Source organism: Vipera ursinii, assembly GCF_947247035.1.
Source record: "Vipera ursinii genome assembly, chromosome: 5".
NCBI lineage: Eukaryota > Metazoa > Chordata > Lepidosauria > Squamata > Viperidae > Vipera > Vipera ursinii.
This window is the reverse complement of record NC_139518.1, coordinates 37,114,700-37,142,066: the sequence shown is the minus strand read 5'-3', so window position 1 is coordinate 37,142,066 and position 27,367 is coordinate 37,114,700. Positions and strand designations below refer to the sequence as shown.

The 27,367-nt window shown below is 37.4% G+C and overlaps 1 protein-coding gene across 1 annotated transcript; it reads right to left on the bottom strand.

The window, feature by feature from the left end:
- PPP1R7 (protein phosphatase 1 regulatory subunit 7) lies at nucleotides 1–27,367 on the bottom strand. The gene is made up of 10 exons (XM_083363624.1): nucleotides 27,268–27,367; nucleotides 24,395–24,517; nucleotides 17,192–17,247; nucleotides 14,458–14,523; nucleotides 11,231–11,361; nucleotides 10,013–10,175; nucleotides 9,117–9,233; nucleotides 8,121–8,225; nucleotides 4,423–4,509; nucleotides 1–2,674 (listed from the first exon to the last, which is right to left on the bottom strand). Exons 1-10 carry the CDS (start codon nucleotides 27,335–27,337, stop codon nucleotides 2,498–2,500), a joined length of 1,095 nt encoding a protein of 364 aa, XP_083219750.1. The 5' UTR covers nucleotides 27,338–27,367; the 3' UTR covers nucleotides 1–2,497.

Genomic DNA, 27,367 nt, shown 5'->3' with positions numbered 1-27,367 from the left:
TCATTTAAAATAATTTTATGGTGAACTGTAAGGAGCAGTTTAAAGTATAAAGTAGAGCAAGAAAAACGTTCAGGCAAAATATTATTATATTAATGACATTTGGGAAGGGAAAAACTACACTTAAAATTTGAAAGGTAATTGACCATTTTTTTGGTCAGGAAAAATATGTAAAAGTCTCAGGATTTCTGGCACTGCCTAATTTTCCTTTATGTATTTCAACGGACTGTTTTTGCAGAGTGCACAAAATTGTAAACCTAAAGTCCGAGAGATGTCAATGGCTCTTTGCATGAAAAGTTCCCAAACCAAGACATAAAATGCTCAAACTTTAAACAATATTACAAATAGTCTAATCATCTTAGTGCATCTCCCAAATCGTTTTGTCTGTCTGAAGTTCAGTAACATAGACCACTAATATAAAGATAAAAATTTGGAACAGAAATTAGTGATTTGATTAAAACTTGTCAAAAAGCCTAAGGCAGGTCAAAACATTTATATTAGTTTCAAATTGCAAACTGCACCTTAACTAGGTAAATAGATCTATTCTATAGAGTTGTTAAAGCCTCACCTTCTGTTACTGATGTAAGAGTTCTAATGCCATCATTTATGAGATCATAACTGAAGAGTGATGGAGTGCTTGGCATTGGAAGATTACAAAGCAAGGCCAACAAACAAGTTTAGAGCTCCTCTTCAGACAACCAAAAAACATTTAAAAGGAGCCCAATTATTTCCCTTAAATTAAAGGTATCAGCAGCATATTATAATTAATAATTCTCCAAAGAATGCTTTATTTCAAGACAATTTTTAAATGCGCATACATTCAAAAAATCAATGACACTGATATAGATTTCACCTAAATTTTTCAAATCTTAATGTAGACATTAGAAAAATCTACATTTCCAAAGATCAAACCCCCACCACAATGACAGGGCAAGCCACCAGAATATAAACTGATAGCGAACAGCACTCCTTACTAGCACTGATGATATTACTAGTTAGGGTAATGAAACATTTGCAAGAAAACAGGCAAGTTGAGAGAACACCAACGACCCCTCATTTCAACCCTGAGCTACAAATATTCTCCTTTATTGGTATTAAATTCTGTTCTTCGATGAATACTAATGTGGGATAAAAATAGATTTCAAAACAATTTGTCTAGATGACCAGAGATTTCAATCAATACATTTTGCAATATTACTACAGAGGCTAGAGATGAACTTTTTTACACTTAAAGCCACTTTATTATCATCAGTTACTCTTGACAGGCAATCCGATGGCTTCTGAACGTATTTGGTTAACTTACTGTTGACATGCTAGTTAGGGATGGAAACTGGAAGATTAAATATCTAGAGAAATACAATTGACTATTCTTGATTATATTTTGAGTGATCAGGGGTTTTCTGCTACAGAAAACATTCAAAGCATTTACCTAAGCTCAGCTGTAATATTCATCAATACAGCGCCCTCTCTTACTTGGAAAGAAATGCAATTTGACTATTTGCTGTGGTTTTGTTCAGAATTGTTTACCATGTGAATTTTTAAGAGAGAATCATACACCTTTACTACCAGCATTTTCCCAAGCAATGGTATGCCTAAAGATCCTCTGTGAAAACAAACCATGTCTTCAACCTTTGGCTATAAAAGTCAGTTACTCATTTAATCAACACTGTTTTTTCTGCCTAACAGGCACTGTTGCCCCCCAATACATTTATATTTCACTGACACCATTCTAGCCAACCTGTAATTATTTGGCTGGTTTAGGAACAAATCAATCATTTAAAGGATTGTGTCCTCTTCCTTTAATAATTAGTGTTTGAAATCCATTTTGTGTTAATTATAAAGCTTGCTCTATCATCTTTTGCAGAACAGAAACAAGGTATAGAACAGCATGTCAAAAGCATAAAGCTTTGCAAATCAGATGATCAGCAAAGTAAATAATGGCATATTGAATATATCCATGTTTGTATAGTGAGAAACAAGGATGTGTACATTGAAAAGAGCAAGTCAATTACATGGTAGAGAAAATGTACATAGGTGAAACTATCAGTAGGCAATATAATGCAATTTATTCTATAGTTCTGATAGCTTCTGTGTTTACTGGATGATTCTAAGTTTTCTATGTTCACCTTAAGAAAGAAAACATAATGAAAGGAATATGTTTCAATACATTAACCCTTGTCAGAGGCTATTTAGTTCTAAGCAGGCTATCCGAGCACTGAAAAAAATTAGACAAATTATTTGATAGTTTGCCTAATTCAGACAGACACCATTATGACCAGAAGATTTCACACGTTAGGATTTAATAATAATAATAATAATAACAATATTCCAAAACAACAATAGTGTGTGCATTGTATCCAAGGTCTGATATCAGTGCTTCTGGTTGGCCATTTCCTCTGTAAGTGTCAGCTGGCTGAAGGCAGAGGGTACAGTATATGGATAAAAATCCCAGGTGTCACACTGATAGGAAGAAAGGCAAAGGAAAAAGGCCAGGGAAGGTTCAGAATCGGACAAAGGTAGCATCTATCTGCCGGACGGATGGAAGAGCCAGCATGATTTTGCGACGGTACTGGGGATCTTTCTGGAGAGGGTTTCGCTCTAGATAGACTGTTTCCAACTTCTTGGCTCCTTTCAGCTCGTCTAAGTCACTCCAGCATTCAATAAGATTATCATTCATCTAGGAAGCACAGAGAAAAAAAATTGCTAGAAGTTTAAGACAGGTTAGTAACTGTTCATAGCTGTCATCATTATTTATGGGAGTACCTTTTGCCGGCGTTAACTTCCCATCGTCCTGTGCGCTCCCACAGAGAGGGCCTCCTCAGGGTGCCGTCGGTCAGGGAATGTCGACTGGCGGCCCCCAGGGGGAGAGCATTCTCTGTGGGCGCACCTGCCCTCTGGAATCAGCTCCCTGTTGAGCTCCGGATGGCTCCCGACCTTTGCTCTTTCCGCCGCGACCTGAAGACTTGGCTATTTGAACTTGCCGGCCTGGACTGAGGGACTGGGATTTTAGATTTTAAATTTTACATTTTAGAACGTGTTTTATTGTTTAGGGCTACTTGGTTTAATTTATTTTAATTTTTGTATATTATGTGTTGTATATAGTGTTTTAATTGCCCTGTACACCGCCCCGAGTCCTTCGGGAGAGGGGCGGTATATAAATCCAAATAATAATAATAATAATAATAATAATAATAATAATAATAATAATAATAATAATAATAATTATCATCATCATCTCCAAGCTCCTTCTACTGCAAGAGAAAATTCTTGAGAAGGTGAAGCATATTCTGCCTCATCGCCAATTTTTTGGTGATGTGAGTGATGGTGCCCCTGGAAGGGTAGCTAGGGCAATGGACTACAGTGAAAAGAAGGGAGTACATTCCAGAAAGAAGAGTAAGATAAGAGGCTGAAAAGGAGACAGAGAAAGTGGGTAAGGATAGCCAATCCCGGAATATCCCGTGGTATATCCTTTAGGTTGGGAGCAGTAAGGGTTTGGTTTGGCAAGATGCTGTTTGTTATGTGTAAGCAAATAAAGAACTGTTCCACATTCTTGGGCTTAGCCTGACAGGTCCTGAAACCAGAGTCCTGTACATTAACTATTTATTCACATAATGTGGGAGTTCACGTATGCTCTGAAGGCCATTTTTCATAGTAGACAGGAAATAACAGTGAAAATGAATTATCCCTTAAAAGTATTATCTCTCAGGAGTTCACAATGTACTCACACTGGAAAATCAAAGATTCAGTATAGATTTTAAAAAATGGTTCTAAAATCTGCATACAAAAGAGAAAAATCATGATGGAACACAAAAAGCAAAAGTCATTCAACATCATATAGGTCCTGAAGATGATGGCAGTCTCTTCCTTGTTGGAAGCATTTGATTGCAACTATTCCTACCATTTGTAAAGGCACATAAAAGCTTATTCCAGCCTTCTCTATTGTGATATGATAGGAATCTTCCAGAATTCCCAGGAAGCATGATCAGAAATTCTGGGAGAAACAGTTCTAATATATTTAGATGGCACTAGAAGGTGGAAATTTTCTGTTTGTATTTTACTTGCTATGTGGATACTGTTCAGGAATCTTTTGGCCAGATGGAATTTGTCCATATTTTGACATCAATATCAACCTTTCAAAATTTTAAAGGACAGAAAAATGAAAGATTATAGTATGGGCTTGTCCCACATGAAGAAGGATTTTACAAACTGACCGGACAGCAGTGGAAGGATTCATGTTGAAGCAGCTCCCAACCCTTTAGAATAGTATGAGGAAACCATTTAAAGCCCATCATAAACACAGGGGAATGAATTCCATTATCAGACTGAGAAGCATTTAATAGTGTTTTCTCAGTCTGCTCCTGACACAAATGAGGAAGAAAGATATTGTTGACTAAAGCTACTGCAGGTTTAAGACTGCAGACTTACCCAAAATTCCTGGAGTTCTGTTAGATGGGTGATATTTTCAATCTTTTTGATCCTATTGGCTGCAATGTCCAGCATTGTAAGTTTATTCTAAAACAAATACATAGAAACCTGACATTAGTTTTCTCACATATTTTATACTCTTGCATAGAACATTATTAAAAGTTCAAGCACATGCCATGCAGCAACATACATAGCGTTCAGCAGCTTTACATATTTGGACCCTTAGTTGTCTTCCCCACATATAAACATATTGATTGTTGGTATCCAACTACAGAAAAGGCAAAACATTTTTCTTCCTGGTATCTCCACGTTGCTTCATTGTTTGAAATATGACTAAAATATTTATATCCTTATGACATCTACTCTAGACAAGTAGAAGAAAGAAACCAAGAGATAAAAATGATATATTTAATTCATGGAGTACCGAATCAAAGATGTTCTTAGATTCTTAATCCTCTGAGAAGAGGATTAAATTTAAGAAACCTTTATATAAGATACAGCAATATTTTAAAATACATTTCTTCTTTTTACAAATGTTCAGATTTATGATTACTAAGAAAGCATGTTAATCTTTCCTTCTGCTAAAAAAGCCACATTAACTCTTATTATTTAAACCAGAAGAGCAAAAGTAGATTCATATGAGACCTGCAGCTTCTGCTGCTTCAAATGACCTTGTCCCTCCTTTGTTCCTAGACTACCTCTTTAAAAACATCTCTTCCTTTAAGTCCTTACCTTTCCTACAAAGCCTCTAGTTACGTACAATGCCCTAGTCATAATAGCTTCTCATACGATATAGCAATTTTCTGGGGTCTATTCATGCATTTGGAATTTTCAGAACATGTAGCAGGTATTCTTATAAAATGGCTGATTGAGGGTAGTTAATAAGAAAATACAGCTTATCAGAAGGAAAATTGGAGAGCATCTTCTAGCATTCTGGATGCTTTTTATTGCCTCCTATATGTTAATTTTTTCCTGGGCAAGCATGCCCTTAAACATACAATTTTTTAAATAGTTATTTAAGAATAACTATCCAGACATACCCTATTCCTACTTCACTATGTTAAATTATTTCAATGCTTTTCTTCCTCTTCTCAAATGTTTACATTTCCCTAGTCTTCTTCTTCTTCTCGCTGTATTTCTACCTGGTAAACCTATGATTTAGAAGTATGTGTGGTCCTTGGTGTTCTCTGAGTTTGGTTGTTTTCTTGTAGACATCTGATTATTAAAGTAGGTAACATGAGTGCTAGGATGGACTAAGACAACCAAGCTCAGAGAGCACCAAGTACCTCACAGTTCAATTCTGAACTACAAATATTCTCTTCTATTTGTAGAAATAAGTCATTTTGTTGCTCCTTTCATCTGGCCTCAACCATTTCCTGCCTAGGTCTTCCAACCTTGCCCACAATCCATGAATCCCTTCATACTTGTTGTAGGTGTAGCTCCTGATAGGTGTTACACCTATAGACATAGGGAATGACATCATACATGTGTAAGATTGTCTCATTAACATGGGAGTAATCCACTAGTTCTTTTGCTGGAAAACTGTTATAAGCTCTGAAAGCCTTTCCCATTAAACATGGAGATACTCTGGCTACCCATTCAGTCTCAGGGCACTTATAAGATGTAGCCACTCTTTCAAACGCAGTAAAATAGGATTGTATGTCTTCTTCATCTGACAACTTGGGAATTTTTATGTCTTTGGGACCACCTTCTCTCTACATGTTCTGAAAACGTTAGAGCTGAATGTGTCCCTTCTGGTGACTGCATCCCTTTAGGTTGGTCCCTCAACCCTCTAAACTTTTCTCTTCTTGTCTCTCTTTCATTCATTTCCCATTCAAGCCTATTTTTTCCTTTCTGTATCCATCCAAAGATGCTCGCCTTCTCTTTTTTAATTACTTGAAAACTTTTGTCTTGTTTTCATATCTCTCTAATGATATTGGCCCAAGTGTATGGACCTAGCCTCATTCTGGCTGATATACCTTCTGCTTTGGTTTAACCACAGGCCTTAGATACCTGTCTCTATTAAAGCAGTAGCCTCTTCTTGTCACTGCGTTTTTTTAGTTTTGCCAGCTTTGTTCATTTCTGTCTGTACATTTTCCCCTGCTCTCTGCACCTGTGTTACTATCTTATCATGTAACCATAGTGAATGTCACATGTCCAGCCATGTTATGGTTTTACTCTGTTTTGTCCTACTAAGTGCGCATGTCTAGAAAAAGTTTTCTCACTTTTACTTTGTCTTCTGTCTGATGGGAAGACGTAGTTAGCTAGGAGCTTTTCTTTTGCTTTCTAATTAAAGTTTTATATACAGTAGAATATGCCTCGGTTTTGTTTATGTTTACCACAGTTCATCGCCCTCTGATAGGGAAGTATTAATTTCCCTGACATTTGGTAGCAGAGGAGGGTTTGTTTTTATTTTCAAGATTTAGTGCTACTGATAAGCATATAGCTAGTTAGTCCGGCACTGAGGAGGCTGTGATTAATTGCTGCAATATGCCAAAGAAAAAGGCCCATTATCAGCCTGCTGCGGAGGAGACAGTTACTTCACCGGGACATCTCCTTTCAGGTTTACAGACTCCACTGGCATCTGCTACACGTCTTGGAGAAGCAGCCTCTGAGTCAAGGTAAGTTTCACCGTTTTCTGATTTTACTCAAGCTGACCCCCCCAGAAGTAATTTACTCTGGTGGAGCACAGGCTATTTTTGAGGGGCTCGGTGCTAGACCAAAAGGCTCATTAGAAAAGGGAGTGGTCCATTATCCTCCTAGACCTGAACAAACTGTGCAGGAGAAGGTTTTGCAAAGTTATTATGAACAAATTGAAGCTTTTGACAGAGAGCTACAGCAGGCAAAGGCATGTGCATCATTGATTAAGCAGCATGGGAGAAACTCTGCTGGCATACACATTCCATACATACTGTATTGCCTTCTTCTCCAAAGCCAAAACCACTCCCACAAGGTTCAGCCATATTGCCTTCTTCTCTAAAGCTAAAGCCACACCCACAATGGAGTATTGTATCAGATGAATGGGAACAGGAGGCTCCCATGTCAGAGTCTCCTGACCAAGTGCAGTCTGTCTCTTCTATGTCTGTTTGTGTGGTGTAGGTCTGGTTTCTGTAGCCAGGATATTGGCCAATTCTTGCAAAGTCTGAGCTTGTGTGGTTGCCACCTTGCATTGGATATCCACTTTTTATGGATATACCACCTTTTTGGATATTCCACTGGTACCACCACTTTGTCAAAGACTCTTTTAAGTATACCCGAGTCAATGGGTTCACAAACATAAAACAACCAACACAATAACATAGATCCCTAGGCAACACACACATTCAAAAGCTAGTATTACTCACTATCACTCCACTCTTCCCCACTGCTACCACATCTCCTCCTACCGCTGCTCCAACTACTACTCTGTGCATCTTACTACTAGTGAAAAGAATCTCTTTTTAGCTGTTATATTCTCCCCCAACACCTCCTTCCTTGTCTCCTATACATCCACACCATCAACAACCATCTCTCAGCTCAGTGTTTATAGTCAATACTTGCTATGCTGGCTCGGGAGAGGGCTTAAAGAGGGAGGACAACAGCTGCACAAGTGCTGGCCATTTTCTAGGCAACCTGCCCTCTCATAATGTCCGTCCATTGTTTACAAAATGCCATGTTCAAGAGTAGCACTAAGTAAATAATAATAAAAAATAGCTCACGTTATTCTCCAGGCCCTCAATGACCTCTATACCATTATGGCTAAGGTAAAGCTCTCTCAGGTTTACCAGATTCTGTAGTCCTTCAATCTTTGTTAACCGATTGCTCTGGAATAGGTATAAAATTTGGGTTAATTCCATGTAAGGATCATTCTGGTGTCATTTCAGAATAAAAAAACCCCATCACACTTGGAAGACATATCTAAAGTCTTTGGCCCAAATACATATTACTTGTCACTTTCCTTAATACTTTAACCTGTTACTTCAATTCCAAACCTTATTTGTGCCTTTCAAAAGAAACTAGATGACCAGTGCTAAGTTAAATCTTTTCTGGTCATAACTATGCACAACTTTCTAACATTGAATTAGCCAGATGGAATGCAATAGGGACTGGGATTTTAGATTTTAAATTTTAGAACGTGTTTTATTGTTTAGGGCTACTTGGTTTAATTTATTTTAATTTTTGTATATTATGTGTTGTATATAGTGTTTTAATTGCCCTGTACACTGCCCCAAGTCCTTTGGGAGAGGGGCGGTATATAAATCCAAATAATAAATAAATAAGTATCCTCCCAGAAAGCACATTTATGATTCTATTGAAGAAAAACATAATTTGCATTTCAACGATATTGTCTGGTCTTTAAGGTTTACTGAACTTCCTAAGGATTTCTGAAACTTATATGTGATCATATTCTCTACTGGCATTTTGGCAAAAAATAAGTACATACTTTAACAGGCTATTCTATGGCATAATTGCTGTATTTTTAGAAAGAAAAGAAATATATCTACCAGATTGCTATTCTGTGGGTGAAAGAAAAAGCATACAATTTCAATGATAAGTTAATGAAGGTCTGAAAAATAAACATTTAAATAAATATTTAAATTCAAAGGGACAACAGCAATTGTAATTTCATTTTTAGTTAGAAATTATGCCGACAGGAGAAGCAAGCAAGTTAAATCATATAATGACAATTAAAATAGAAAGCACAGGACTGGTACCTGTATGCTAAGCACTGTCAAGTTTGCCAGTGCATCCAGGTTCTGCAACTTAGTGATTTTGTTTTTCCCCAGAAATAGGCTATCCAGGTTAGTCAGGGTGTCAATATTCTGAATTGCCTATAAAACAACCATATTGAACAAGATTCCAATTTCTGACTTCTGCAAGCAGCACATCACTAACCTGTTTTATCTTTTAACATTGTTAAGTCACCCAAAGTTACTGTGTGGTGAGATGGGTGGCTAATAAATTTACAAATAAATAAACCTCCAATATATTAACCAGTAAATAACTCTGTAGCATAGCTAGCAAGCCCATGTTGTCATACTTGTCCTTTTCATCATGATTACAACTTGTAAGATATTTGTGACATTATTCAAAACTGAACAGTGTCATACGATAGGCCAGATTGTTTGTACTTTCTATCAGCCAATTAAATGGACACAGCAAGCAAGTAATCCATGGGAAAATGATGGAAAATAGCAGCCTTCACATTTCAAAGAGTATTTTTTTTAAAAGAAAATTACTCACAAAGATACTTCATAACAAATTTGCTGATATTTTTCTGCATTGAATCTTTACAGAATTTGCTTTGTTACAAAAGATTTACACTGTTATTATTTCTAGCAGCACAGTTCATATCAATCCATTGGCTATAAATAAAAGTGCTTTTCCTGAAAGGAAAGGAAAACCATGATATATAAAAATCTCTGCAGCTGAAAATGTTCTATAGATTGTTGTCGTTTTACAGATAGGATCTGCTCATATTTTCCAAGTTTCCTTGTATATAATTAACATGATATGGAGTTTGCTCTTAATATTCCAATTCATTCCAATTCATTTATTGAAACACTGCCTATATATTGGTTTGCGCTATTTAGAGAAAAACAAATCTTACCCTGATTCGATTAGATCCTAGCTCTAGCATTTGCAATTGTTGCAAGTTGCTTAAGTTCTCAATTTTGCTGATTTTGTTGTTGACCAGGAAGAGTTTCTTTAACTGAGTGAGTTGATCCAAACCTTCAATGTGTCGTAAGATATTAAATGAAATATCTAAGATCCTAATAGAAAACAAAGAAAATAATTTCAAAAAACAAAACCAGAAAGCTTCTATCATAGGATACAATCTGGGTTGGTTACCTGGACCAGAGGTTTAGCCTTCCAAGCTTTCGGACTCATGCTGGAGCCCATCTTCAGGGAACTTCTCTCTACTGGAATGTGTGCTTTGGGCTGTTCTATGCATTGTATTTAGGTTCCTGGTTGGATGTGGTATTGTTTGATTGGTGTGTTGATGGCTGGCTACTGGGTTTTGTTTCCTTGTGCTGCCAAGTGCTTGCCTCCTAAGTACCTCATAAGCTGGTGGCAAATCAGCACTCCTATTGACTGACACGGGGCCTGTCTCCCAGGCTTCATTCATTTCCCTGGCCAATTTTGCACCTGCTTGGTCAACAGTTTTAGTAGCTGTGAAATTCAATGTATGTCCTTCTTGTCATATTTTGCTGCATTCTTTCTCTCTCCCATTTTATCCTGACCATTTTCCTATGAAGAACCAATATGTTCCTGAATGCATCTTTTCCCACCATTTTCAAACTTCAACTGGCTTAAAAATGGCTATAATTTTCTTAAAAAAACAACAATAATTGACAAGCTGGACATTGAAAAAGCACTAAGAAATATAACAAATAAATTTAACATTCTGATAAGAGAGAAGTTCCCTGAGGATTGGCTCCAGTACAAGTCTAAAAGCTCGGAAGACTAAACATATGGTCCCAGTGATTGACCCATATTGGATCCTATAACAAATAAAGCAGAACAAGAGAGAACAATTGAGAAGGAGGGGGGTCATCTCAACTATGATTCTTTACTTGTCTTTTTCCAATTGGTACTACGTAAAGTTGCTTCATTTCTCCAAACCTCCACTATTATTTTAAAGTGGTACACTTTTCTCTTGGTGCATTTTTTCCAGTAAGTAACCAGTCTGCCTGAAGACCAATATATAACTCAACCAAAATTATTATTATTTAAATAAAAACAATTTGGCAACCTTTATGAAATGAACCAGCCAGTTTCCCATCAACCACTCAGATAGCGACCCACTGTTTATCCAGATACTTACTCAAGACCTGTCAAGGCCTCCAGGTTCTCAATCTTACGAACCTGATTGTCATAAAGATCCAACTCTTTGAGAGTTTGCAGCTGTTCCAGGTTCTCAATGCACTTAATCAAGTTCTGTCGAAGACAAAGTGTCTAAAGAGGAAGAAATTTTAAAAAAAGAACAATTATATGTAAAGATTCTTTCATCAAGATTCACATGGAAGAGTCTAATCCAGCGTTCTACAACTTTCAAATACCTTTCAAAAGCAATGATAATAATAATGATAATAATAATAATAATAATTGTGTAGACTGACTACAAGCAATAGCATGACAAAGTAGCAACAATGGTGCATTGGAAGATCTGCAAGAAATATCATTTGCCTGCAAGCAAGAACTGGTGGGACCATAAAATAGAGAAAGTTATAGAAAGTGAAAATGTTAAATGCTCTGGGACTTCAGAATTCAAACAGACAAGCACCTGCAACATAACACCCCGGACTTAATAATTGTCGATAAGACAGACAAAAAAAGTCTGGATAGTGGACATGGCAGTGCGTGGAGACAGCAGAATAGAAGGGGTAAAAATGGAGAAGATAACAAAATACAAAGACCTACCAATAGAAATAGAATGACTGTGGCAAAGGCAAGCAAGGGTAGTACCAATAGTAATAGGTGCCTTGGGTGCAATCCCAAAACAACTGGAGCACCACTTGGACACCATTGGCACTGACAAATTCGCCATCAGTCAATTGCAAAAGGCTGCCTTACTAGGAACCGCTTCCATCCTGTGATGATATCTGTAATACCATCAGTTCAAACATGCATATCTGCCTATCCCAGTTCCTTGGTAAGGACTCAATAGGTAGACAAAAATGCCAAATGCAGTCTGAACATCTGGCTGACTGTGTGATGATTAATAATAATAATAATAATAATAATAATAATAAAGTTGGCAGGGACTTTGGAGGTCATCTAGTCCAACCCCCAGCTCAGGCAGGAAACCTGATACCATTTCAGACAAATGGCTGTCCAGTCTCTTCTTAAAAACTTCCAGCGTTGGAGCATTCACAACTTCTGGAGGCAGGTTGTTCCACTGGTTAATTGTACTGTCAGGAAATTTCTCCTTAATTCTAGGTTGCTTCTCTCTTTGGTTAGTTTCCATCCGTTGCTTCTTGTCCTGCCTTCAGGTGCTTTGGAGCAGGGCTTTTCAACCTTTTCACCCATTGTACCACTTTTAGGATATGGCAACATCTGAGTACTACCAGTTGCCTAGTAAGGTATCAAAAACTTGATGACCAAAAAAAAAAGCAAAAAGGAAAAAAGTGATGAAGTACAGGTAGTCCTTGACTTACAACAGTTCGCTTAGTGACTGTTTGAAGTTACAATGGCACTGAAAAAAGTGCCCCCCAAGCCACAGCTGAGCGAGACACCTGCCTGCCCGCCTGTTGGTGCTCTTTCTCCTGTCCAAGGTTTTCATTGTTGTGAGCATTTCTGTTGAGGATTGGCAGCGGGGGTGGGGTGGGTGTTTGGTTTTTATTCCCCCCGTCTGCTGGGTGGTTGCAGCAGGTTTTGGTCACATGATTTTGGGACACTGTGACCGTCTTAAATATGAATCAGTTGCCAAGCACCTGAATGTAAATCACAAGACACTGGGGATGCTGCAACATTCCAGCTGATCGGTGCTTCTTCTGGACTCAGAAGCTCCAGGATCAGTGCCGAGCTCCAGTTGGAGCCTGGCGCTGATCCTGGACCTTCTGCTGAGCCCTGACAGCCCTGCAGCTCCACCCATCTCTCACTCAGGCGTGTGCAGTGCTGCCAACGGTTCAGCTGATTTCCCTCCCCCACTACCACTTTTCTAGGATGGTTGCATACCACCTGCCAGGTGCCAATGTACCACAGATGGTACCCATACCACTGGTCGAAAAGCCCTGCTTTGGAGAATAGCTTGACTCCCTCTTCTTTGTGGCAACTTCTGAGATATTGGAACACTGCTATGATGTTACCCGTAGTCCAGGGGTCAGCAACCTGAAACAATGAAAGAGCCACTCGGAACCGGTTCCCTCACAAAAGGAAAAACTGGGAGCCGCAAAAAATGTGTGTACATGCGCGCATGCGCAGAACAGGGTTTGACTGAAGAGTGGAGCCAAGGTGAGATATGCACCTGCCCTGCATATTTGAATTGGTTGAACCTTTTTAGTCCCACTTTTTTTGGGGGGGGGGGACTGCACATGGCAGAGAACTGGGAGCCGCAGGAGATGGCTGAAAGAGCCGCATGCGGCTCCAGAGCCGCGGTTTGCAAACCTGTACCCTAGTCCTTCTCTTCATTAAACTAAAAAGGTAAAGGTAAAGGTTCCCCCGCACATGCGTGCTAGTCGTTTCCGACTCCAGGGGCCGGTGCTCATCTCCGTTTCAAAGCCAAAGAGCCAGCGCTTGTCTGAGGACGTCTCCGTGGTCATGTGGCCAGCATGACTAGACGCCAAAGGCGCACGGAACGCTGTTACCTTCCCACCGGAGTGGTCCCTATTTTTCTACTTGCATTTTTTACGTGCTTTCGAACTGCTAGGTTGGCTAGACATACCCAATTCCAGCAACCGTGTGTTGCCTTTTTTGGCAGCTACAGCACATTGCAGGCTCATATTTAAGTGAGTGTCCACAAGAACTCAAGATCCCTCTCATAGTTACTACTATTGAGCAAGGTACCACCTATACTATACCTGTGCATTTGGTTTTTCTTGCCTAAATGTAGAACCTTACATTTTTCACCACTGAATTTCATTTTGTTAGATAGTGCCCAATGTTCAAGTCTGTCGAGATCCTCCTGTATCTTAAACCTATCTTCTGGAGTGTTGGCTATTTCTGCCACCTTTGTGTTGTCTGCAAATTTGATGAGTTCCCTATCTATCCCCTCATCCAAATCATTGATGAAGATGTTGAAGAGCATTGGGTGTAGAACAGAGCCTAAATTTGCCACAATAAGTAGTTTAAAATTTGGTAAGTCTCAACTGGCCCATATGGTGATACCCAGCCTGTTTAGTCACTATTTCCATTCTTTGCCAATCTGCAGATGGTCATTTGGAATCCTGGATTTTGGTTTGAGAGCCTAGTTGTCATTGTTTGAATGTCCTCTTCTCTCAACAATTATAGCATTCGACTACGACCACCAAGTAGAAGTATATATATAATTCAATAAACTGCCATAAAGATCACTGCAAGCCTATGATGAAATGGATGCCACAAGCATCTCACCTTCACTTTCTTGAGCACCTCAAACCCTTCTATTTTGCCAATTCGGAAATGATTCAGATCAACATCCTAAAAGGCAGAAAAAAATGGAAGAACGTAAAATCAAATTTATTTCTACATCAGGAAGATACAGAGACTTACCAATATATACCGTATATACTTGAGTATAAGCCGAATTTTTCAGCCCACTTTTTGGGCTGAAAAATTCCACTTCGGCTTATACTCCAGTCAACAAAAAAACTTACCGAGGACTTGTGCGCGGCCGAGGCTTTGGTGCTTCCGGGATCGCGCGCACCTCTCCCAAGCCACCGCCGTCCGGAGACCTGCCGAAGTTTTGGGAGGTTTGGGGAGGTGCGCGCGCACCTCCCCAAACCTCCCCAAACTTCGGCAGGTCTCCGGACGGCGGCGGCTTGGGAGAGGTGCGCGCGATCCTGGAAGCACCGAAGCCTCGGCCGCGCGCAAGTCCTCGGTAAGCTCCGGGCGGTCACTTGCTTCGCGTCTCCTGAGGGAAGGGGGGGCGACTGGAGCGGGCGTGTTTCCTCGCCTGCTGGGCGCCGCGATTTGCCCGGGGAACGCGCGGGCCCCGAATGGCAGCGTGGAGCGAGGAAGCGGACAGCCAGGGCTTCCCCGAGAGCCGCGGCCACACAGGGTATTCCTGTGTATTCAGGCTTGCAAAATGGCGGATCGAGCCTCTGTTGGCGGCAGAGGCTTGCAGAGCGCGGATCCAGCCTCCGCCGGTGGCGGAGGCTTGCAGAACGGCGGATCGGCTTATACTCGAGTCAATAACTTTTTTCAGTTTTTGGGGGTGAAATTGGGGGTCTCGGCTTATACTCGAGTAGGCTTATACTCAAGTATATACGGTATATGTCAAGGAATTTACTCCAAACAAATGTATTGGCAGTAGAGACAGAAGAAATACATTTATTATATAGCAATAAGAATATTTTCAGTTAAAGTCCTCCACAAGAAGTAATCTATCCATTCTTGTAATTCATGTACTATGCATAGTATAGATCTCTAATCTAAAGAAAGAACATTCAATCTGAATTCCCAGTTTTTCAGCATTTAAAGAAGAGTTAGTAGTATATACAAATGTATTTCAAAATACAGATTTGCCCTCTTGCCCATTTGAGAGAATTCTACCAAATTTCTTGAAGAAACAGAAATACATAGATACTGATTTCAATTTTAATTTAAAATTGTTACGTCCTAATTGTTGAGAAATTGTTGTCCTAATTCATCATGCATACTACCTATTCTCTCAATCAATCCATTTTTTCTTTCTATTATTTATTTACAATCCCATCATAGATGTTACACATATTGCCAATGAATAAGTTATTCCCTCGACACACTTCGGGTAAGTAAAGAAGAAGTTATTTATATTGCCTAGTAGCTTTTGCTCCAATCCAACCTTCTCTTATAATACAAGGAACATATTTAGTGGCCATAAAATATGACTGCTTGCTTCAGGGAAGCCTAAAGAAGCTAGGAAGATAGAAGGAGGTTTGAATAAAATAAAATTATCAAGACTGTTCTGTGTTAGTCAACTGGACAAAATTGCACAAAATGTCGTAACATTAGAAATAATAAAAGAAATCTTTAAAGAATAAAGCCAGATATCAACGTGGGATTGACAGATGTGAAACATTTTTTTTCTGACAAGACAGAGAAAGTATTGAAAATGGAACTAAAAATGCTGGGTCAAGAGAACAATTTTGAAAAGGATGTTTTTTTGGTGGGAATATACAAAAAAACTTGCTAAAGTTTTAAAAATTTAAAGGAAAATACAAATAACATACCAAGAAAATGTTTTCTTATTGGATCTAACAAAAGAGGGTTGTTAAATCCTTGATGAAGTGTGAAGGGATAAAGAAGAATTAAAGAGAAATCAAATCTTATGACAATATTTGAATGCACTAAAAATTAAGACTATTAGAAGTAAAAGAAAGGAATATAAAGCTGGTTTATTTGATCCAGATTAAAATATTTATTTGCACAGTTCTTACAACCTTTTTGCTGACACTAGAATTGAAAATTTGATATTTTATGGATTTTCTTACAGATAAAAGATGAGATGTGGGATGAAGAGATAAATGTAATTTTAGAGGGGGTAAAGGGCTACTTAACATCTATATTTGTCTATAGTCACTGCTTTATATATTTCTTTTCTCATTTTTCTTTCTCACTTTTTCTTTCTTGTAGTTTTTATTTTTTTTTACTATTCTTTTTTCATTAAGTTTACCTTGCATTAGTTTTTAGTATTGTAATCAAACTCTTAATAAACATTATATGCAAAGCAGTTTTAAAAAATAACAACCCAGGAATTATTCTTTCCTAAATTTCAGAGATGTATCTCCAAAGCTTTTCACATAAGAGACCTTGGTGGAGCAGTGGGCTAATGCCTCCTTAAGTAACACCAGCTGCCTGCAATTAGTGCAGGTTCGCATCCCACCAGGCTCAAGGTTGACTCAGCCTTCCATCTTTCCAAGGTAGGTAAAATGAGGACCCAGATTGTTGGGGGCAATTAAGCTGACTTTGTAATAATGCCGCTTTGGGGGTGTGTGAAAGCCCTAATAAGCAGGCATATACATAGAATGAAGGCTACTGCTAAGCTTGTAAGCCGCCCTGAGTCTTCGGAGAAGGGTGGGATATAAATGGAATTAAAATAAATAAAAATAAATAAGCCGGTCGAGTGCAGCTGTGGGTTTTAGTATGAAAGTGACATTTACAATACCTCGGCCTCTGGATCCAGGCTAATAGTTTCCATATCCACTGGAGTTTCTGATTCACCTGTAAAACAGCAAGCATATCCTGCATAAACCCATGGTGTTCACCAACCAAAAGCAAATTTGCAAAGTGAGCTCTTCTCCAAGAGAAATTAAGCCTTAGGGCAAAATGAAAGCTAATGGATTTAGATTTTACTGTCGTAATGGAAGTCATATAAGGCTTTCTAAGCTAATGATCACTTTGGCTAAATCCAAATACAGGAGAAGAAATACCAACACACTTGTGGAAAATGTACATTACTTAATATTGAATTCAATTAGGAAGCAAGAACCAACTCAAATGACTTAATAGTTAGCCAAGCAAACAATAAGTATCAGAAATTTTAAATTACTCTTGCATTCTGGTTATCGTCTCAGTTTTGCAGTCCTAGAAAAGCATACATGTTCTTCCTGAGTTAAATATTGCCAGCAATTTGATGAAAACTTTTCCTGTTCTGGAATCAAAAACATCCTTACAAATTCTCTCTTTCTCAATGTGCTTGAGTGAAGATAAGCTCAGGGATTTCTGCTAAATAATTCATGCATGCTCTTATTTGGCAGCTGGGTGGATTTGCTGTTACATATTCTTTGAGCAAAATACAACAGTGCTAAGCATTATAAAGCAGTAAGCCACTGTTGTTCAGTTTCCTGGGTTGTCAGTGAATGCACATACACACTGATTCACAGAACATAAAATCCAACAATAGAAGAGCTACTGGGTTTTGTTCATCATTCCCAATGGAAGAAAGAGTTTATTCATCAGCAAGTTAGTAGTTTACAAGTAGTCTTCAACTTACAACTATAATGGAGCCCAGAATTTCTGCCTTAAGTCAAGATAGTCGTAAGTTGAGAAACCTATGGGATTGGACCAGATTTTACAATTTTTTGATGGTGTTTGTGAGGCAAATCAATATATTCTTATTACTGTTTTTGGCCAGAACCAGCAAAACCTGGTGTAAACTGCGGTCATGTGACTATGGAGTGCTGTAACCTGCCATAAAAATGAGGCAGTCGCCAAATACTCCAAAAGTGGTTATGTTACTGTGAGTTGTGTGCAGCCATTGGAATTCTGGAACTGGCTTGTAAATAACTTTGGTGGTGGTGGTGGGTGCAGGTCCATTGTAACTTAGAATGGTCGCTATGAAACCAGTCGTTAAGTGAGGATTACTTATAATTACCTCTTTTCATGTATCTGATTATGTATTCTGTAAAAAAATATGCAGATATCTATTGAACATTAAGAAGTCTCTTATTCTTTTAAACTGCATGCTTTACACTTCTTTTCATATATTTACATTGTATCAGCTGTCTGGTTTTTTAAAAAAATCTATTTCTAGAAACTGACTTTTACCCCTTACTTACCAGTTAGTAATAAAATAAAGATATAAGTATATATATACATGTGTATATATGTGGCTTAATTTCTACTTCCATCTCATTGTTCTATTATATACCATCAAAAATTTCTTGTTTCATGTCATTAGGGCTTATATTTATAAGGGTATTTGTTAGGTTAATATATTCATTACAACTGTTTTTATGTTACTTTAATAAAAAAAGCTAACTTTACAAAAGCAGTATAAAATAAATGTATGGTACTTATATCAATCAACACAATAACATCACAAAACTTTCATCACTAGCACTGTCCATGTAGAAGATCCAAGGTACTTAACGTAATTTATATCTCTCTCCCCAAATGTTTGCTCAAATAACTGTGTTTTCGGTAATCTTTTATATATTAACAATGTGAGTCCTAATTTTATTTCTAGGGTAGCTGAAGGAGGAGGAGATCTGGCAATGAAAACCTCTGAGTCATCGCTCACAGTAACCTTATGGGAGTGGAGACTCGGCAGAGTAATCCTGATGTAAAACAGCCTAAAAAGCCTCTGTAACACTGAGCAATGTTGAAACTGTATTCTCTCTCTCTGAATTCTCAAGAAGAATAGAGTAAGTACTGCTGGCCAGCAGAAATATACAGTAACATATGACTCTATTTGGGAAAGCAGTCAACATTTTACTTTGAAATAAAAAGATCTAAGATGCTTTTCCTCCTCCAAAAATATCATGGAATTATTTAGGCTTGCACAGACACTCTTCTTTGAAAATATTGTTTTGGATTAAAAAAAGGTACAGGTTTCACACTAATTGGCACACAGAGCAACCACTGTAAAGTGATTATTATGTTTGGTAAGCCTAGAAGTAAAGGGTGACAAGTATGCATATAAAGCAGAAATAACAATTAGGACAGCACTGACTGAAAAGCTAGAGAAATGTGGGATAATGGAGATGAAACAAAGAGGAAAGGATACTGAGTTATAGAGAAAATGAGAGAACAGGACTGAGGAAAAGAAAAGTGGAATAAAACAATTATCTACTTATTTTACTTGTTGATCTTATTAAAAATGTACACTTACTCTTTAATATACTTTTCACTAATATATTTCAATTAAGTATGAATTTGAATAAAAGTTTGATTAAATAATCATTTTTATTATTACAAACTCTGCCCCATACACCATCTGCACTTACCGAACAAAATGAAGTGAATTATTTTTTTAAGGAGAAACATTATGAATCTCTCAACTCTGAAGGAAAAAGCAGCAGGTGAGATTCATTCTGAGGATTTAATCATTCTGCTAATAAAATGAATCCATTCAAAGCAATTGCTTGCTAATTTTTATGCTAATACATTCATAATTAAAACTGTAATCACAGTTAACTGACAACTTGATCACCATACTGTAAAGACCGAAAACAATTTATGTCAATCCTGTAAGTATCAGGCAAAATACTATTAAGGAGGTCAAATTGTATGCTCATGTGCTAGAGATGAAATATAGTCTGCAGTTCCTAATCTAAAACAAACTATGCTAGAAATAATAGATCTACTGAAACAAAACAACTTTATTGGAACTTTATGTGGCAGATTATAAAAATTTCAGAATACGTAGAATTCAAAAACACGTAACAGGGAAAAAGTGATGTAAAATACATTTTTATGAAGTACCAGTACCAAAAGTAACAGTTCAATTAACTATCAAAAGCTGTTTCAGTTTCCATTTATATTCAGACTCATTTATTCTTCCATGATAATTTGTTCATATAGCTCTCACTAACACTGTAGCCAGATAAACAATTTTCAAGGCTCTTTGAAATTTGGTCTAAACACAAAGAGAAAACAACAGTGTTTTTTAAGAATATGATCTCCTGGGACTATGAAATATTGACAAAAAAGTTGGGGTTCAGGGTGGAGGAAAAGGAGTTTTGGGGTCACACTGACAAATACAAATTCTAAAGTGTTTCAAAACAATTCTGTACCTCTTAGAATGATATCAAAAAGAGCTATTAAGATGGAATAAACTGCAACTATTTTATCAGGTAGAATCTCTAATTAAGATGAATGCTTTACCAAAGATGTTACTTTTATTTCAGATTTTACCAATATTTATAACTCACACTCCATTTAAACAATGGCAAATGAACATTACTAAGTTCATGGACTTCCGGTTCCTGTTTCCAGCGGAGCAGTCGGAAGATTCAGAATACCGAACCCTTCGGCTGAAATTTCTTTCTGTTGGGGACCCTAAGGGGCCAGAACCCACCCTGAAGAGGTGGAATGAAGGAAGGAAATCCCAGGGACTTAGGAGAGACGGTGGTCTCCCCGAATGGTCCAGGAGAAGCCTCCCAGAAACCAACAGAAGAAAAGGCTGGCTAACTCCATTGTCCAGTCATAGCTGAGAACAATGGAAGTCATAAGCTTTAAACTAAGCGGATTCTAAACAGCATGCTTGAATCTGGGTAAGAATATTGATTTTCTCTATCCTACCTATTTTCCTGAAGAAGAAAGTCCCAAAAATAAGAGATCTCTGGAAAAAAAAGGAGGGGGATTCTACTCCCTCCTTTTGGTTACCGGAAGTGGCGAAACTTACCCTTTAGAGAGAGAAAAAGACTGGAAAGATCTGAAAAATGAGCAAATGCTGACACCTACTGGTGGGTGAGGATTTTTTCTCTCTGACCCTCAAAGTTCTTAAAAAGTGCAGCTGTGTAAACAAAGTGAGACTAACAAATCTGAAGCAATGAATACTTTACAAAAGGAAACATATGATAAGCGGCAACCATTTCAAAGGACAATGATTTTAAACCACAAAGAAATACAGAACAACTTTGAGAGTATGAATCAACTTATCTCCAACTTAATTTCACTCCAAGAAATTTCCCAGGAAAATACAGTAGAGATGACTGAACATAATTCTGAGGATAGAGACTTAAAGATGAAACCGTATAAAATAAAAAAATCATGATTTAATTCAAATGGGAGATATTTCAATGCGTCCAAGCAACTTTGAAGATAAGGAAAAGAATGAGAAAAATTACTTTACAGGGAAATGAATGATGCAGCGAAACATACTGATTAAGAAAGGCAATGGCCAGAGAAAAAAGATTAAAATGGAAACCAAGAAAAAAGATGATGGAACTTATTAGAGAGAATATTTTAAAAAAAACATTTGTTTGAATATGGCTAAAGAAATGGAAAAACTTTGGAATATATTACTCTTAGAGGGATGAATTTTTTTTAACTAAAACAATATGTTTTTTTTCTTTTTCCTTTCTGTAAAAAAAAGTTGAAATGAATTAAACAAAGCAAACATTTTAGTTATTTAAATGTGACGATAAGAAAAGCATAAAAATGTGTTTTGAATTAAAGGATTAGATGATTAGATCTATTGAATGGAATGCTTAAAGTTTAAATAGATTAAATATATTCTTACCAATGGTTAAGAAGAATAAGAAATTGAGGGAATAAATATATATTAAATTAAGAGGATACATATTTCAAGTAGTATGTTATTTTTTTATTTCAGTGCTTTTGTCTTTTTTTCCTTTTCTCTTTCTTCTTTTTCTCCTCTTTTTTTGTCTCCTCTTTTCCTTCCTCTTTCTACTTTTTTACCTATCGATTAAGAAATGTAAAAGTATGAGAGGGCTTATATGGAAAAAATAAAATTAAATCCACCAATGTAAATGTAGTTAATTGTTGAGAAAATTGTCACTAGTAAGAATATTTAGAATTTGGGGTGGAGAAATAAGCTGAAATAAGCACGGTAACAGGATTTACGGCAACTAAAATGACAAATAGGAATATTGGAAAAACTATATACCTAACTGTTGTTTATCAAAATAATGAGAATTGTTTTAATCTAATGTTTGCAAAGAAAGATACTTTAGGGAAAGGGGAAATCAACTGAAATTAACATATGGAATATAGATTATAGAAATCAATTGTTAAAGATTGTCTTATAAATGTTACCCAGACAACATACTGTTTACAAATTACTGAATGATTTATGTTCTGTTAAAAAATACTAATAAAATATATACAAAAAAACAACACATTACTAAGTTCATATGGCCAGGGGAAAAAATAAGAATTAGATATAAATTATTGTATGATGCTAAAAAAAGAGGAGGTTTGGGTTTACCAGATTTGAAATTGTACTTTGATGCTTATTGTTTGGTCTGGCTTAAAGAGTGGGTGACTCCCCAAAATAAGAGACTACTTTATTATACTGCTTAACAGTATTTCTGTAGTTGTAGCAAACAGGGATCCTGCTCCTTTTCACATAGAATGGTAGGTGGCTGTTATAAATATCTGAAATGACTTGATTTGAAAAACTCAAAAACATACATAACAGAAAAAAAACTAAAAAACCCCTTAATCTTGAACAGTCTCCTGTTAAGACTTCTTAGATTGCAAACAAAATACAGCTGCCCAGAGTCACTGGGAGTGAATGGGCAGCCATATAAATTTTCTAAATAAATAAATAAATATTGCAGTGCTCTGCAGCCATTTGATCACTATTTCTGACCTTTGCTCGCTTTCTATAAGCAAAACTGATGGGGAACTAGCATGAGCTCATAAAAGGCAACCATGTGACATCCTCGCTTATCGACCCATGATGATTAACAAGGCAATCCGGAAGTGCTAGAATTTGTCACAAAGCAGTGGTTTGTATGATGTTGTGCTTTATGTGTCAGTGCTAAAAACATGTTTGAACTGTCTCATTTATCGGAACCATGACATTATGACTATATCGCTTAGTGACAGAAATTTTGGTCTGAGTTACTGCCATTAAGTGAAAACTATTTATATTGGAATGCATTCTGTATGGGGTTGCCCTTGAAGACCACTCAGAAGCTACATTTGAGCAGCATGGGCAGTGTTGGACATGTTGCAATATGCTCAAGTAACTCTACTGTCCTATGACCAGTAGGCTTTCCAGGGCAAGTCAAAGTGCTAGTTATCATTGATAAAGTCCTTCATGACATAGGACCAGGTTTTCTGAAGGGCCATCTATTTCCTATAGTTTCTGCCTGTTCTATAAGATAAGGCAGAGTTGGTGCGTTTCAGGTCTCTTCAATCAAACAATGACACCTATTGGGATCTAAGAAGGTGCTTTTCTGCACAGCACCTGTTCTCTGGAATAATATTGCTCTATAAATTCTGGAAGTCTTTAAAAACATGATTGTCCTACCAGGCTTTCAGGTATGGTGGCTGTGAAGCCCTACTGTATTTTGTTTTTATTTATCACATTTTTGAACTGCCCATCTCCCTCAGAGAGGGGCTTCTGTTGTGTGGTATTTGTTGTCTGCATAGATTAGTTCATTTTTGTTTTTATGTTTTAAATTATAAACTGCCCAAAGTTATTCTGGAACTGGGCAGCCCTTAAGCCCAGTAAGTAAACTAAAAATAAAAATAAAGTATTTTTTCATATTCAACATATCTATATGCTATTGCACTGTAACTATAAATAATTTCTAAGAAGCAGAGGGAATGTGAATCTTACCATCTTTTATTATTCATATGCAAGAAGGAAATATAGAAAAACTTTTAATAAAAACAACAGCCAAGAATCTTTGTATTATTAATTTCTACACCTCATTTCCACTTAAAAAGTGCAAGAGGAAAAGTTCTGTGTTTCCAAGGGCTATAATAGAATTAAAAACAATGCAATAAATAAACACTGAATATGCAAAAAAACATTAATTATATGCAGTGGGAAAATGTAACATAAACATATTCATATTCATTTGCATTCTACTGATTCAAAGAGATGGGCGTTGGTAAATCAGTCATATATGCTACAAAGGGTATACTCCAAATAGTAGTTTACCTGTTAAATTCTCTCCATTCTGCTCTTCTCTTAGACTTTGTTGACTGAGGTCTGTTACTATGCAAACTGCTTGCTTCTTCCCTTCATCATCTCCAGATTCTTCTGATTCAAGCCTTTTATCAACTGTAGAACAGAAATAAAATTGTTTATTTTAGGATCAGTATAACAAGAGAGTATAACAACAGAGAACAGTATAAAGTATAACAACAGAGAAGAAAACTGATATTATATAAGTTACAAAGAATATTGTGGCATCCTACAGAAAAACAATTACTAGGGCATATGCTTTTATGGATTAAAACAAACCTTGTGAATGTGTATGTATAATAAATCTGTTATGACACATTACTTACTTTTGTTACAACAGCTTAACAGAGCTAACACTCTAAAAATAAATAAGACTAGATGCAGGGGTGTCAAACTGCCAGCCCGTGGGCCGGTTTCATCATACCGAAGCCGCGCCCACCCCATTGCCAGCAATGCAAAGAGTCATGATACGTTGCGACACATCATGTGACGTGGCGAGTTTGACACCAATGGACTAGAGTTTCAGGAAGAGGCATGATTACTTAGCAGTAAGCCCGCCAAAGGTAGATTTACTCCCAAGCAACAAAATCTAACCCCCCCCCCAGCTAAATGGAATATTCAACATGCAACATATCCGAGTTACAGCAAATGCTAATTTGCACACACTAGTAAGGCCAGACTAAGTTACATTTGATAATTTTTCAGAGGGGTAACTTTGATAGTGTTTTTGCAACAAATTAAAAATGAATAAAACTATTGTACAAACCCTCGGGACTATAAATTATTTTGCTGCATGTGTATTCTCCATTACACATATGCATACATATGCACCTCTAGTTAGGATCACAAAATACCACTATATATTTAAGATATACAGTCTTTGCTTCTGAACAAATATGCATTTGGACATCATATCTTGGCTTACTGCACTAAAATATTAAAAAAATCTTTGTCATGTCACACAATCACTTTGCTTTTTTTCTTACAAGTATGAGCATTCAAAGAGTTGATTAGTTGTTTTCGACTCTAATGTTGAATCTCTGTAACCTGTGCTTTCAAGTTTCCCAGTAGTGCACTCATAGCCACAGTTACCAAGACCATGTACTTTGCTGCTGGTCATCTTCTTCTTCCCTTTCCTTTCACCCTTTCCAGAATTAGAGCCTTTTTCAGACAGCTGGATCTTCACAAAATGTGTCCAAAATAGGACAATTGGAGCCTAGTCATTTGTGCCTTGAGTGAGAACTCTGAGTTGATTTATGCACTGGTTTGTTTTCTTAGCTGTACACAGTATTCTCAGGAGTTTTCCCCAACACCAAAGTTCAAAGGCATCAATACTCTTCCTGTATCATTTCTTTAAAATTCAACGTTTGCTTCCACAGAATGTCACAGTGAAAGTTAGGTAATTGCACTAAATGTGCCACGTTATTAAGAGAACTTTAAATCAGAACTTTATATCCTAAATTGCTCCAAAGATTGATTGTTTTCATAGGGTTTTCCATCCTAGGTCAATATATATTTATCTCTTGGCCTCCAAAGGGCCCAAAACTTGGGTTATTACCAGATGCCCAAGAATTAATCTACAGTGAGTTCGCTACTGCAGTTTATTTGTGTACTGTATTCAGATACAAGTAAAAAGCATGGCACAAAAGCCTTGTCAGGCCAGCCAAGAATATTTTAATCTCCTTTGACAACTTCCTTTTCAGTATGAAATCAATCAGATTGACAGCTTAACCTAAGTTCAGCAATGACAGGAATTCAACAATCACACTCAAGAATGGTAAACCATTTACTTGATGTTGAAAATGTCACAAGAACTATAGAGCTCCATTCTTTAGTTTGCACTCTATTTGCATCTGTGGCAGTATTCGCATTATGTTCTAGATTATTATATATTGCTACTCAAAGTACACTTTTCTATATGAGCCCCATGCACACCATTTAGACTTGCTATACATACCTTACACTTCTGATGCAGGCCGTAATTTAGATAGATGCACTTACTTGGAAAATATTTAAATTCACCTCCATAAGGAGAAGTTGCAAATAAAACCCTCTTGCTGTGGATAAATTTAGATTAGGTTGCTACAAACTCTACTCAGATCCACAGAAGTCAGTGAGATTACCACTCCCACGACAGTAAATTTATAACAGTAATTCACGTTGCAAGCTCATCCTACAGTGCTGTCAGTGATATAATGTACCCTTTTTCTCTCTAAGATAACACTTAGCAGGAAATTACTGCTAAATTGAAGTTAAGGCATGAGTGAACGATATGGAAGTCCAGAAATCTTGATGTGAATAAAAGGTGGGATTTAAATGAAGTCTGATGAGTCAGTGGCAGATTAAATCGTCAACGTCAAGAACTCCTGCATCGAGTCAGTGGTGACATCTGAGCTACTGGAAGTTAGGGTTTATAAAATACTACTTCCCTCAAAATTATCAATCTCTTATTCCATCATCATCCCACAGATAATGACAACAACGTGTATTTGCTTTGCATGCCATGCCAGTACCGGCCAGACCTGGCAATTTGCAGGAAAGTAAAAAGAGCTGATTTAATTGGAGAATTAGGGTGGAGCTGGGGATTACGAGACCCTACAGCATTTCTGACTCCGGGAAACAGCCTCAGCTTTTTCTTACAACATCCCTCTCCCGAAAAGCTTACCCCCACTGCCCACTGTGCTCACCACCCCCTTAATAGATGACCCGCCAATACTTAGGCATCTCCCACATTAAGGCCGGCATTCCCAAAACTCAGCGTTCCCTATTTCTCTATAGTCGCTGAACGGAACCGAGCCAACCCTAGCCTAGGTTCAGACATCGCGCGCTACATTCCGGTCTCTCACCCTCCATCATCTCTTGAGCGCCCTCCCCACTCTCTGGCTCTGCTCTCGTCGTTGTCGTCGTCGTCGCCATAACGCTTCGCGCTCCCTCCTCCTTCCGGCA

What these genes read in the sequence shown, in the direction of transcription:
- PPP1R7 (XM_083363624.1), bottom strand. Translation starts at nt 27,337, where the DNA reads ATGGCGACGACGACGACAACGACGAGAGCAGAGCCAGAGAGTGGGGAG. An exon ending in GAATGGAGAGAATTTAACAG is followed by an intron (nt 17,248 to 24,394) that starts GTAAACTACTAT and finishes GCTGTTTTACAG; the next exon opens with GTGAATCAGAAACTCCAGTG. An exon ending in TGACAGTGCTTAGCATACAG is followed by an intron (nt 8,226 to 9,116) that starts GTACCAGTCCTG and finishes TACCTATTCCAG; the next exon opens with AGCAATCGGTTAACAAAGAT.